The sequence below is a fragment of the Nymphaea colorata genome, chromosome 5 (genome assembly GCF_008831285.2).
Source record: "Nymphaea colorata isolate Beijing-Zhang1983 chromosome 5, ASM883128v2, whole genome shotgun sequence".
Lineage (NCBI taxonomy): Eukaryota > Viridiplantae > Streptophyta > Magnoliopsida > Nymphaeales > Nymphaeaceae > Nymphaea > Nymphaea colorata.
The window spans coordinates 2850823-2863732 of NC_045142.1; the positions used below are offsets into that span (position 1 = coordinate 2850823).

A 12910-nucleotide genomic window follows, 5' to 3' on the forward strand; every position below is an offset into this window, starting at 1 on the left:
TATGGCCCCATCCAAAACCCACCCATGAACCTTCTTCCTAGTCCAAGCAGTAGCGGAGCTACTTGTTGGTTGGGGTGGGCTACTGCCCACACCAGCTCGTCAAAAAATTCATTATAATGTGTTAATTTTACATTGTTATGGATCTAAATCTATATGCAGTGTCCACACCAAAATTGCGTCACCTACATAAGTGCCCCACCGATGAAAAATCTTGGCTCCGCCACTGAGTCCAAGCATATAGGCATTTTAAGGTACAACCAGAGCATGGATTGCAAAACTTTGCTCATCCATACTTTATAAACGAGCTGAACAGATAATGCGAGCGCTCAGATGATAGCCGGTTTGATGTTTTTGAGTCTTAGAAGTCAACTTACAGCACGTATGTAGTGCTCACATTTCAGCTGCTTTTGAGATGTTGATATAGTCCTATGCATGTCGTGGAAAGCAATTTCGGCGCTTAATCTAGTGGTTTCATGCCTGGTCCGCTCTCCTACAACCATGTTCTAGATGCATTATTTAAGTTTGATAATTCTTTTATGGCTGAGAAGAAGCAAGTCTGACTGTTGATCAACGTGAGTTAGTTCAACATATCAAAGGATTCAGCTATTTGAGTATCCTATCAGGAAAAAAATATATATATGGTGCATGTAGTGGTCACGCCAAAAGTACCCACGTACCCGTTATTATTTTTTAATCACTCTATGTATTTTTTAGATTTAAATTCAGTTTGGTCCTACCCGGATCCAGAGATTGGACTGTCCTGGCTCCGCCACTTTCTACAACCATGTTCTAGATGCATTATTTAAGTTTGATAATTCTTTTATGGCTGAGAAGAAGCAAGTCTGACTGTTGATCAACGTGAGTTAGTTCAACATATCAAAGGATTCAGCTATTTGAGTATCCTATCAGGAAAAAAATATATATATGGTGCATGTAGTGGTCACCATGGTACGCCAAAAGTACCCACGTACCCGTTATTATTTTTTAATCACTCTATGTATTTTTTAGATTTAAATTCAGTTTGGTCCTACCCGGATCCAGAAATTGAAGGCTCCGCCACTTTCTACAACCATGTTCTAGATGCATTATTTAAGTTTGATAATTCTTTTATGGCTGAGAAGAAGCAAGTCTGACTGTTGATCAACGTGAGTTAGTTCAACATATCAAAGGATTCAGCTATTTGAGTATCCTATCAGGAAAAAAAATATATATATGGTGCATGTAGTGGTCACCATGGTACGCCAAAAGTACCCACGTACCCGTTATTATTTTTTAATCACTCTATGTATTTTTTAGATTTAAATTCAGTTTGGTCCTACCCGGATCCAGAGATTGGACTGTCCTGGCTCCGCCACTTTCTACAATCATGTTCTAGATGCATTATTTAAGTTTGATAATTCTTTTATGGCTGATAAGAAGCAAGTCTGACTGTTGATCAACGTGAGTTAGTTCAACATATCAAAGGATTCAGTTATTTGAGTATCCTATCAAAAAAATATATATATATGGTGCATGTAGTGGTCATCATGGTACGCCAAAAGTACCCACGTACCCGTTATTATTTTTTAATCACTCTATGTATTTTTTAGATTTAAATTCAGTTTGGTCCTACTCGGATCCAGAGATTGGACTGTCCTGGCTCCGCCACTTTCTACAACCATGTTCTAGATGCATTATGTTTGATAATTCTTTTATGGCTGAGAAGAAACAAGTCTGACAATATATATATATGGTGCATATAGTGGTCACCATGGTGGCCAAAAGTACCCACGTACCGGAACGCCGGTACGGCAAAACGGGTACGTGTGTACGTCGTGGTTAGATTGGATCTGGTTCTGGGTCAGAACCAAACCCAAACCATTAAAAAAAAAAAAAAAGAAAAAAAAGACCCGCGACGCTCGTTTTCCCCCTCTCGGTTTTCTGTGTGCTTCCGCCTTCCGCCTAGTGCTTCAGGAGCTGGAGACGGGCGACCGGCGACCCTACGGACGGCAACCTTTCTCCATTTGACGGACGGGCGGCAGGTTTCTTTCTTTGTTGGTTGCTGTGTTTCGTTTTGATTTTTACGGTTCCGATCAACATGTTTGTTGCGGGATTTGTTCTACTTTCTAGTTTCCCAAAATTGATGGCTTGTTCATAACTGGTTGGCCATCTTAAATTGGAAGCACATTCCGGCGGTGGTGTGCTGTCTGCTGAAAATCAAGGATTTCCTGCTCCCTATTCATCTGCCTCACCGCATTGGCGTGTTTTGAGTTTTTTCCTTTTCCTTGATACATTCAGTTCTCAACTGAGATTATTTGTTCGGGAAAATGGTATATTCTTTTCTTGTGGCTTGAAGAAGATTCTGCTGACTGCTGGTTTCTCTCTTCTGTGAAAACTGTAACTTGCACATCGACTCGTTCCTGATGTCTGTTTTTGGGTGCTAGTGTACTTGGAGTTTGGCAATGCTTGAAATGGAGTAAATGAGATTGTCTTTTCACAGAACCTTGTTTACTGTTTACTCATTTTAATGGCTGCCGATTTGCACTCAGCTCTCATTCATGTGTGCCTTTTTCCATTTGCTTCATTCCCCTCTGCTTCAGACATGTTCCCTTGTCTGCTTCCATTTGCTTTCATGTGTGGCCTTTTGTTTGGCTCTCTTCCATTTGCTTCATATGCTTAACGCAAGTGGTTTTGCATATGCCCTTGTCTGGTGTTTGGGTGGTTTATGACATTTGGAATTCTGTGGTGCATGCCAAGTGTTTGAGGAAAAAACTAAGGAATTTCATGTCTTTCTTTAGTATGTCTTCAGGCCAACGTTAGATACTTTCCACATTATATGTTTGAAGTGCAAATGTATCTTCCTGTCAATCCCTACCTCTCTTCCTGAATGAGAGATCATATTGGGACCGAGAGGACAGCCGCGGGAGAAAGAACATGAGCTTTTACCGGCAAAGTAGAAGGCATTGAACCAAGGACATAACAAAGTCTATTTCTTCATGAGAAAGCTCTCTTCATTCACATCCTTTACAATTCAGGATGTTTTTGAATGCTGCCTCCTTATCTGAAAAGCTTTTACTTGGAAGAGGGACATTTTCTCAATCTGTAATTTGTTCTGGCTTTGTTAAGAAGCACGCTTAGCAGAAGTTGACGATATGCATTATTGGTGTTTCCAGTACTGCAATCACAAACAACACAATGCATCAGAAGATATGTTGTTCTCTGATATCCTCTTTTCATTTTACGTTGATGTTTAAAAGTCTGTTTTAATTATTGTAGGATTTGTTGGAACCATGTTCATTTCACGGGTACTTGGAAGGGGCTTTGGAAGGATCCTTTTTGCTGCAGCGAAGCCTGAAGCTTCAGCTGCTCGAGCTGCTTCATCTATGGTAGCACACAATCCACTTGAAGAATTTTTCGAGGCAGATAGAAGCAAAGAGGATGACAAACCTGTTGTTTATGGTAGAATCAATTTATTTGTTTTCTTTTCCTCTGATTGAAGCTTTCATATTGAGTCAATCTCTAACAGACCATGTTTTTTTTATTGCATTTATGTTGGTTGTGTTATTTTCTATGATGTATTTAATCAAGAACTTGTGCTTGATCATGCAGAAACTGTGCAAAAAATGTGTACTATGGCCTATGTGAAACTCTCTATTAAAAAGATTTTTTTTATGAGTAAAATGGTCTTCCAAATGTCTTTCATTTCATGAAGCATTTGTTTGTGAATGTCTTATGACGTACTTATATTCAAACGTGAGGCATATGTAATGTCTTATGACGTGCATTTTTTTTTAACATTTATTTCAAGCATGAGACATGTTTACTACAAAAAATATTTTGTTTTTCCTGCTTACCTTATTGAATTAAGACAGACGATTTTCCATTTCTCTTTTGCCTTGTGTTGTTTGTGAATAAGACAAGAACTTTAGTTGTAACAAAATATATTGTGGATTTTCAGGTCGAAGTTGGAAAGCTGCTGAATTGCGTCTTAAATCATGGGATGATCTTCAAAAACTATGGTATGTTCTGATGAAGGAGAAGAACATGCTTATGACTCAGCGTCAAATGCTCCATTCCCAAAACCTGCGATTTCCGAATCCAGAACGCATTCCCAAGGTATGGTCTCATCTCGTGTGTTTGTTTTACTTTAACAGTGCCCACCTGTCTCATTGTACAATGGTGCAAACTAAGACTCGATTGTTTGTCTTACTATTTTTGCCCCACTTCTAAAGTGAGAATGTGGGATATAGTGAGCGCTTTGGCTTAAACGGAGGATTTTGAACAATGTGTCGCTTGAAATGCCGTCTGAAGTTTTGTGAAGACGAAGTTGTTGGGACTCGATCAAAGCTGCCCATTCTTTCTTTTATTTTGGGAACTAGTCACAAATTTAACTTGATCGACATCTGTTAAATGAAACCTTGGAATGGCTTGAGCTGAAGATGTTCAATAAACCATAACAATCATAACATATTCTGTATATAAGAGTTCAATTCTCATGCCTGTCTAGCCCGGTTATCTTTCTGTATTTGCAGGAAATGTGGTAGAAGTATAATCCAGTAAATAATTCCCCCGCTTCAAATCCCATCTCTTTGGTCAAGAAGAGAACCCTCTCTCTCTCTCTTTCTCTCTCTCAAACACACACACGCACACGCACAAAACCATGATGTTCAGTATTGGAGTTCTCTTTGTAACAACCTATTGTCTGAAACAGTGCTTTTTCTTGAGTGAATTTGCAGGTGAGGAAGTCAATGTGTCGCATCAAACATGTACTGACGGAGAGAGCTATAGCGGAGCCTGATCCTAGAAGGTCCGCTGAGATGAAAAGGATGATAAATGCTCTATGAATCCTTTCGGGCACCATTTCACTGCTTGGATCGTGATTTGCATCTGTATCCTCATGGAATTGGAAACATTAATGTTAAATGTTGGCTTTCTCCAATTCTGTTCGTGGATATGGACGTTAGCTTTGTCCTATTCATGGATATGGACGTTACAATTTCAGGCACAACACACAGGCGGAAGCAGTGTTGCCTAAATTTGATCATGTCCAAGTACAATCTAAGGGAATAACGCGCAACGAGTTTCTGTTTGGATTCCAAACCATAAGATTAAGCTGGTAAAGTTATATCCATTTGATTGCAGGGCTGAATCGGAGGGCAACACCAATGCCCTGAAGGGTGCAGTGTAGCTGGTCAGGCTTTAAGATCAGGCTGTTAAGCCAGTCGTCTACTTGATTCTAGTGGTCGTTAGTCTAGAGAAAGGCCAGTTGTCTATTTGATTCTTGTAGTCGTTTCTCTACTAAACTGCAAACGGTTGATGCACATGTATCCCATTTCTCATTCCTTCCTGGGGGTGGTTTCAACCTTTCACCAAACCGCCAAAGGACGACACCAATAGGAAAACTTACCTGGTTATGAGGGCCCCTAAGGTATTCAAACCATCTTGGACATTGAGGGCATGTTTGAATGTTGTGAATAAGATCCTCACGTTGATTTTCATTCGGGGTAATTTAATTTTAGATCAGGTGAAGACAGTTGAACATCTTTCCTACGAATTTTCTTCAGTTGTAAATTAAAAAACGAAGAATGATTTAGATTTCTTTACCGAGTATTTTGTTGTCTGTTGTGTGATTAAAGTGACCCATCACGTGAAAGAAAAGGTTGTCAGAGTAACATCACTAGAATGTGCATCAGTTAGACTAATCTGGTAGACGTACATTTCCCATGGCAATAGAACAACTAGTGAAGATTTTGTTTACTAAGAGAGGTTTCTCAAGGACAGCTGCGGCGGATGATTCGTCCCTGTATCTTTATCTTATACTGGTGCTTTCGTTCATTATCTACCCGAAGGAGAAAGGGCTTCTTGTATACTGCTCCAGACAGCTTTTGAAGTGCCGCTTACCTGGGAGCAGTATGGACGTTTGGCGACTGCAAATTTCCATTCTCGAGAAAGACACTTCATCCCATCTCTTGGAGACTGGGACAGTAACTGTTGGTTCGCATGCTAACAACCCCTCTTTCCACATTTTCACCCCGCAAACAGAAGCAAGATCATGGTTACAATATACTCACAAAAAAAAAACCTAAAAGAGAGAGAGAGAGAGAAAGGCAGATGAACCTATGCACTTCCACTTCAAATACAGAAAAGGGGTATGAAGCATCATTGGCGCATGACATGGCCATTGCTTCATCAGCACCCGCAAGGCAAAAAGAGAATGCGACGAACTAAAGCTCACGAAGAGGCACCAAGTATATGAATTAGAGGTTAAGAAGAGGAACCAAGTATTTAATGATGATCTTTAAGCATGAAACCACTGAACTCCTAGAGTTAGAGAAGGTATCCTTTACAGCAAAATTGCGAAAACCTTTCCCTCATATTAGCAGAAGTATCAAGGCCTCCATTAAACATAGGGGAAGGAAGTTCCTATCTCATTCAGAAATCTGCAATAAGCAAGTAAACGCTTACATAGCTACAAACTGAAGGTATATGTTCTCACAGCGGATGGAAGTACCTGATAGATGGAAGTACCTGATATGAACCCCAAAACATACAAACAAACCACGCAATGACAATTCAAATGATACCACTAGCACAGAAATCTGAGAAGTGATATACCATTTCCAAGAACTAACAAGGCATTAGAGTTCATTTTTTAAGCCCCTACATGTCTGAAAACTTCCAGAAATGCAAATTTGCAAACAGTGAGCACCGTATGGCATAAGACTGCAGATCAGGTTTGTAGCTTTGTAGTGAAACGTCATCAGGTCCGCATGTTTCTATGTTGCTGTAGGCTTGTAGCCTGTACACCATCATCAGTACACTGACAAGCCAAAGCTATATATGCGACCCATAATGCGTATTCAGCAAAGGACTCCACGGCCTAATCTCAGTCGATAAACTATATTCCATCCAATAGCAATTCAACAAAAAGAAAACCAGACTCAAGAAATTAGCAAAAACTAACCAATATAAAACAGGCCTGAACCATGGTAAGGATATTGTTTGCCACCTTATCAACACAGAGTTCCCATGGGTATAAACAGGCAAATATCCTTCCGAACCCTAAATAGTTTGCAGCATTGAACCCTCTTTGAGATTATGAAAAAGAAATGCAGTGACGTTGAAGGGAAGATAATCCTTGCTCATGACCCTTAACATGCTAGACTGTCTTCATATCATTACACCAACTATTAAGTTTGTGATTTTCGGAAGAATCTGATCTGCCTAAAGTTCTTGATCACCTAAAAATTTCAAAGTTCATCATTCGAAGTTGGCATTGGAAGAAACAAAAGCCCTAACCGAGATGGAGAGCTACCCATCGGTTCCAGACAAACAAACGTGTGACAAATGCGACAAAGAGCTAACATTCGCGAATCGCTCCCATAAAGCACCCTAGAAAAGGAAAAAACCGACGCCCTACAATTTAGAACTGCGGTAACTGAAGGAAAATGCATAAGCTCAAGAGCAAAGGCCTCCCACCACCAACTGCATTTTTAGCCAGCGCGATCAAAATACCAAACGCATCACGAAGCTGAATCTCTTCAGCATATTGAGTCATTGACCCTTCTGGGTTCACCGACAGTCATGTAATAGACTCAAGATATGAACCATGATCTTCAGTAAAGAACATAGAACTGTTAAAATGCAAATCACAGAACGATGATCTGCCTCGACCATGTACTTCCATTCAAACTTGACATGCTCCACCTGCCCTTTTAAAAAATGAGAATTTTCCATAGGAGCATGTTTTGTTCCCCTTGGATCCGTGTTTGCATAAAATCCATTGTTTAGATAGTGGATTTCAGCAGTGTGGGTCTTAGATATACCGTGCTAAGGACGTGTTTGAATGGTGGAGAAAAGATCCAATACAGACATTTCTGCCTCGATCTTGCACTTCCATTCAAACATGATATGCTCCAACTGCCCTTTTAAAAAATGAGGATTTTCCATAACAGCATGTTTTTTACCCTTGGATCCGTGTTTGCATAAAATTCATTGTTTAGATAGTGGATTTCAGCAGTGTGGATCTCAGATACACCGTGCTAAGGGCGTGTTCGAATGGTAGAGAAAAGATCCAGTACAGAGATTTCTGCCTCCGATCTTGCACTTCCATTCAAACATGACATGCCCCACCTGCCCTTTTAAAAAATGAGGATTTTCCATAAGAGCATGTTTTTTTTTTTTCCTTTGGGTCCGTGTTTGCATGAATTCCATTGTTTAAATAGTGGATTTCAGCAGTATGGATCTCAGATATACTGTCCTAAGGGCGTGTTTAAATGGTGGAGAAAAGATCCAGTACGGACATTTCTACCTCGATGTTGCACTTCCATTCAAACATGACATGCTCCACCTCAGCTTTTAAAAATTGAGGATTGCCATAAGAACATATTTTTTCCCCTTGGATCCGTGTTTGCATAAAATCCATTGTTTAGAAAGTGTATTTCAGCAGTGTGAATCTGAGATACAACGCTCTAAGAGCGTGTTTGGGAGGTGGAGAAAAAAATCCAGTAAAGACATTTCTGCCTCGGTCTTGCACTTCCATTCAAACATGACATGCTCTACCTGCCCTTTTAAAAAATGAGGATTTTCCATAAGTGCATTTTTTTTCCCTTGGATCCGTGTTTGCATAAAATCCATTGTTTAGATGGTGGATTTCAGCAGTGTGGATCCCAGATATACCGTGTAGGAGATCAAACCCAGATCTAACAAATGATCCCATGGATTAATGGGACAACCACAGAGTTCGACATAGAAAAGGGAAAACTATGATGTCCTCCTCAATAATTGAAGACATCATAGGCTGTTTTTTTGCTCAGATCTTAGATTGAAGGTTTGCTGATCCCAACAGATGCACACTTTTAACAAATAATGAGAATGAGATCCATGGCTCTGAAAATTTGTCTTGGATGCAAAATTCATGGGTCTGAGATCCAACCCTACTGCATTAGGAAAAGATCAAAATCCCTCTCACCCCTGAGGTCCAAAAATGTTTTCGAACCTTCAACTGGAGAGTAATGCTTATCAGTATTTGCAGTCAGGAGACAACTTGAGAGTAATGCTTATCAGTATTTGCAGTCCGGAGAGTAGCAAACCGCAACGTAAGAGCAACCATGGAGATTTGAAACTCGGACCATTTTTTAGTGAGGCGCCTTGTCACCCCCAGCTTTGAAGTGGCCCTCAGGACCAGGGCAGGGGTGAAGGACTTGGTGGGCATCCAACTTAGCACAAGCAAGGGCTTCTCAAACGGGGATTTTGAATAGCCTTGGATTTGTAAACCTCGTAGCTTAGCCTGAAATAATCTCATCTCAGTAAGAAGGCGATGGCGCAAACTTGGCTTGTTTGGTTTAATAATTCCTTCGTCAACTTTTGCTGTAAGGTTAGCCAAAGTTGAAATCGCCAAGCTTTCCTCATTTCACATTTTGCATGTTCAAGTCTGACAAATCATCACGAGTTTGCAAGCAAAGCTCCATAAGAAACAAGAAAATAGATAAAAATATTCAGCTTCACCAGCACAATCTTATTGAGTAATATATATAATCGACAATCTTTTAAGCTTCACGAGGCATAGTCAGTTTGAACATAGACGAAATGTTGCCTGTTCAAAAGCAATTAGGGTGTAAGTATATCATGAACACTTGCATATCCCAATGGAAACGAACCCATCATTCCCAAATTCGGATGATTGGGGAAATAGGAGAATATGCATTGGATTTAAATACAGATACCTCTTTTCAACCTTTGACTCTAAAACGACCTGGAATAACATAACATACGGCCGGATCATATGATTGAAAACAATAGAACTGAAATCCACGACTATATCTCAAAAGAACTTGGGTAGCGTTTGAACAACACACACAATAAAGAAGTCGACAAATGTTAATTTTTTATGAGGCAGGAGTTGTTCACTTCTCGTTGAAAATGCTGTTTTGCTAGAACTGAATGTCATTCAAAAACACCTAAGAAGACGCCATTTTATGGCGTTCCAAAACCCACCCATAAGCCTTCTTCCCAGTCCAAGCATATAGAGAGGCGCGCCGCATTTTAAGCTACAATTTGTCATGACAAGGCACTCAAAAAAAATTATCTGCTACTCTTCCTGCAAAGAATAATCACAACACATCATAGCATTCACCAAATGGGTTTTATTCGTGACACCCGAAGTCCCATGACATCGATCTACTGCACTCCTTTAGCAACACTAACCATGTTTTTCTAGAATTTCTTTATTAACATAATGTAGTAATTTTCTGGCCAACTCCACCGTTGACTATCACAAACGGAATACAACATTCAACCGCGTCAAAAACATCAGGAGATGGGAGAATTCACAGAAACAGGCGTCCATGTTTGAACTATAACGCCATTATTAGATAGAAATCGCATGAACTTGAATAAAACTTGGGCATTAGACAACCGGAACATACAAGGGCATATAGGGAGAACGCTAAAATGTATATAAAAGGAATAAGAAGGCCGCAGAAAAACTTCAAAGGAATCAGTGGACAGACAGCTAGCAAAAAGAAGACATTGCAAAATTATTTGCATTGAATCAATATTTTGGGGGAAAACAAAAAATAATTTTTCATGATCTCGTATCAGAAGAGCAACCATGCAAAAATATGATATAAAAGTTGCCACAGAAATTTTTGTTGCAACAGAGAAGGAAGATTTAACAGGAAATGAATGTCACACACAGGTAATTGTGCCAGTGTGTGTGTGCATGAGTTATCATTTGGCAATTAGATACGAGTTCAAGAAACCAAAAAGACTCGTCAGGAGTAATCAGTTCAGCCGGCCTTAGTTGCTTAGTCTGCTGATGTAACTAGACTAACCAGCTAATCGCTTTGGAACAGAGATCGTCCAATAATCAACTGAACAGAAGAGGAGGGATACTGACAATAGAGGAATGTGTGTGGAGAACAACTACTGCAATGTGTACACCAAAGAATAACCTTGATTGTCATAAGCCAATGAAGGTTTCACTCCTATCACCATTTCATAAGCACATGCACATACAAGATTTACGATACGACGAGGAAAAAGTTCATTGCTGACACTGTCAAATAGCCTAAAAACCATCCAGTGAGCTCCCCACACTCATGATTCATCCAATGGTACGAGATATATGGAAAATGATCCTTTGGGGAATCCATTGCTGATCAATCCTATTACGTAAGAAGGTAACGGAAGAAGATAACAGCTAAACACCAGCGGACATTACAAAAAGCAATCATAAAACACAGACAGATCAATTTAACGTCACATGAAGATTTGGAAGAAAGAGATGATTAATCAACAAACAACACACATAGCATCCATAAGCACAAGGCAAAGGTGGAAAATTGATTGAAACGTGCACATTCATGTCCAGTGTCTACTTTAAGTAACGGAACTGCAATCTGCTCAATATGCAGATAGGTCCATAACTTAATAGGAACATTTCAAACTAATAACAGTAACCAAAAATCCATTAATTCAGACTCATACAGATTCTCCTAAGGCAATATCTTCGTATCAGCGCCGCTGCAAGAAAAACCAACAAACAGAATAAGCATACGCCAACAATCCAGAAATGGAAAAAGGAAAAAAAACATTGAAAAGGACAAATAGGTAAACTACAGCAGCTGAGACTGAAGCCTCTTCAGGATGAAAAAATTGATCGGAAGAAGTAATACCTATGGTAAAACGAGGAAACAACGAACGCCATCATACCTCAAATGTTACTTGGGTACATGAACACCCTAACCTTGTTACCCTGAAAACATGAAGAACAAAGTCAAATCCCAATAACATGAGCATCCAAAGCAAAAACAAATCGAAAGCCTAATCACCAAAGTCTCCCACAAAGGATAAGGAAAGTTACAATAATTTTTAAAAGGACGAGAAAAGACTACGGACCATAGCTCGAGGCGGCAAGTTCTTCTTGAACTTGGCGCGAACGATGCCGCTGTTCCCATGAGGCCGCGTAACCTTCCCCCAGATGCAGCGGTAGTGGGAGTCGTTCTTCTTCACCTTCGCCTTGTAGATGTAGGCCAGCCTCTTCCCACAGTACCAGGCGACATCCTCCTTCGTGCTAACACCCTCAATCTGAATCAACGACGTGTTCTCATACTGGTTCGACTTCGATCTATTCAATCAAACAGCAAAAATCACGGAAACAGAAAAAAAAGAATGCAAGAAAATGACTTCCACAATCGAGCAAGCAACTGCGAGACAATCTGCACAGGATTCCCCTAACTCTCAAAGGCCTCACCTCTTGTATCCGAGGACGGTGCCTCTTACGTACAATCTGCACAACAAACAGAGAGAACGGAGTCAAGAAAAACCTCATCCGAGAGAAATGCCCTACGTGAAGAATAAAAAACCCTCGCGAGATTAAGACGAGAAGGATCGTGGCAAATGGGAGGGAAACCGGAACCTGACGCGCTCTCCTTGCCGACCCTTCACCATCTTCGAGCGGCCGATCCACAACCAGAAGTACGCCGCAGAGAAAATGAACAATGAGCCAAACCCCCGAACCCTAATGCTACTACTACTACATATGAGACGGCTGGGCAGACGACCTCATTTCATGTGGCTGATTGCTTATCTGCCCCTGTCTTTGAATGCATTTTCGGTGATGCCACTCAATGTAAGCGTAACGGATCCTCCTCCAACTTTGGATATCGAGATCTAAATCCATGTATCCGTTCGAATGTGAATTGGTGAAGTGAGCCAGAGATACAAATGGATCGGTTGCTACTCCAAGCACAGATCTGGATCTCCCTGTTTTCTGGTGTCCAATTGTAACTAATTTTGTTAGACAATTTCTAATAAGTGGAATTTAGATAATCATATACGTGAGGTTCATATCCACTTTTCAAGATCAATACCCTGAACAAATTATAACATTTTAGATCAGCTTTACATACGAACTTGTTTGGTGTCC

At 40.2% G+C, this 12910-nt stretch overlaps 2 protein-coding genes across 3 annotated transcripts; one reads left to right on the forward strand and one right to left on the reverse strand.

Annotated features, from left to right (window-relative positions):
• The first annotated feature begins 1863 nt into the window (after window positions 1-1863).
• LOC116254100 (uncharacterized) lies at window positions 1864-5326 on the forward strand. Its single transcript, XM_031629191.2, has 4 exons — window positions 1864-2021; window positions 3256-3438; window positions 3938-4095; window positions 4716-5326. Exons 2-4 carry the CDS (start codon window positions 3270-3272, stop codon window positions 4821-4823), a joined length of 435 nt encoding a protein of 144 aa, XP_031485051.1. The 5' UTR covers window positions 1864-2021; window positions 3256-3269; the 3' UTR covers window positions 4824-5326.
• Window positions 5327-11300: 5974 nt separating this feature from the next.
• Window positions 11301-12551, reverse strand: LOC116254666 (60S ribosomal protein L35a-1-like). Of its 2 annotated transcripts, none has more exons than XM_031630200.2 (5): window positions 12401-12551; window positions 12236-12271; window positions 11881-12109; window positions 11695-11737; window positions 11301-11505 (listed from the first exon to the last, which is right to left on the reverse strand). In XM_031630200.2, exons 1-4 carry the CDS (start codon window positions 12430-12432, stop codon window positions 11696-11698), a joined length of 339 nt encoding a protein of 112 aa, XP_031486060.1. In that variant the 5' UTR covers window positions 12433-12551; the 3' UTR covers window positions 11301-11505; window position 11695. The 2 variants fall into 2 exon arrangements, with proteins under 2 accessions (XP_031486060.1, XP_031486059.1); XM_031630199.2 differs by having other exon boundaries at window positions 11658-11737; window positions 12401-12550.
• Window positions 12552-12910: the final 359 nt, after the last annotated feature.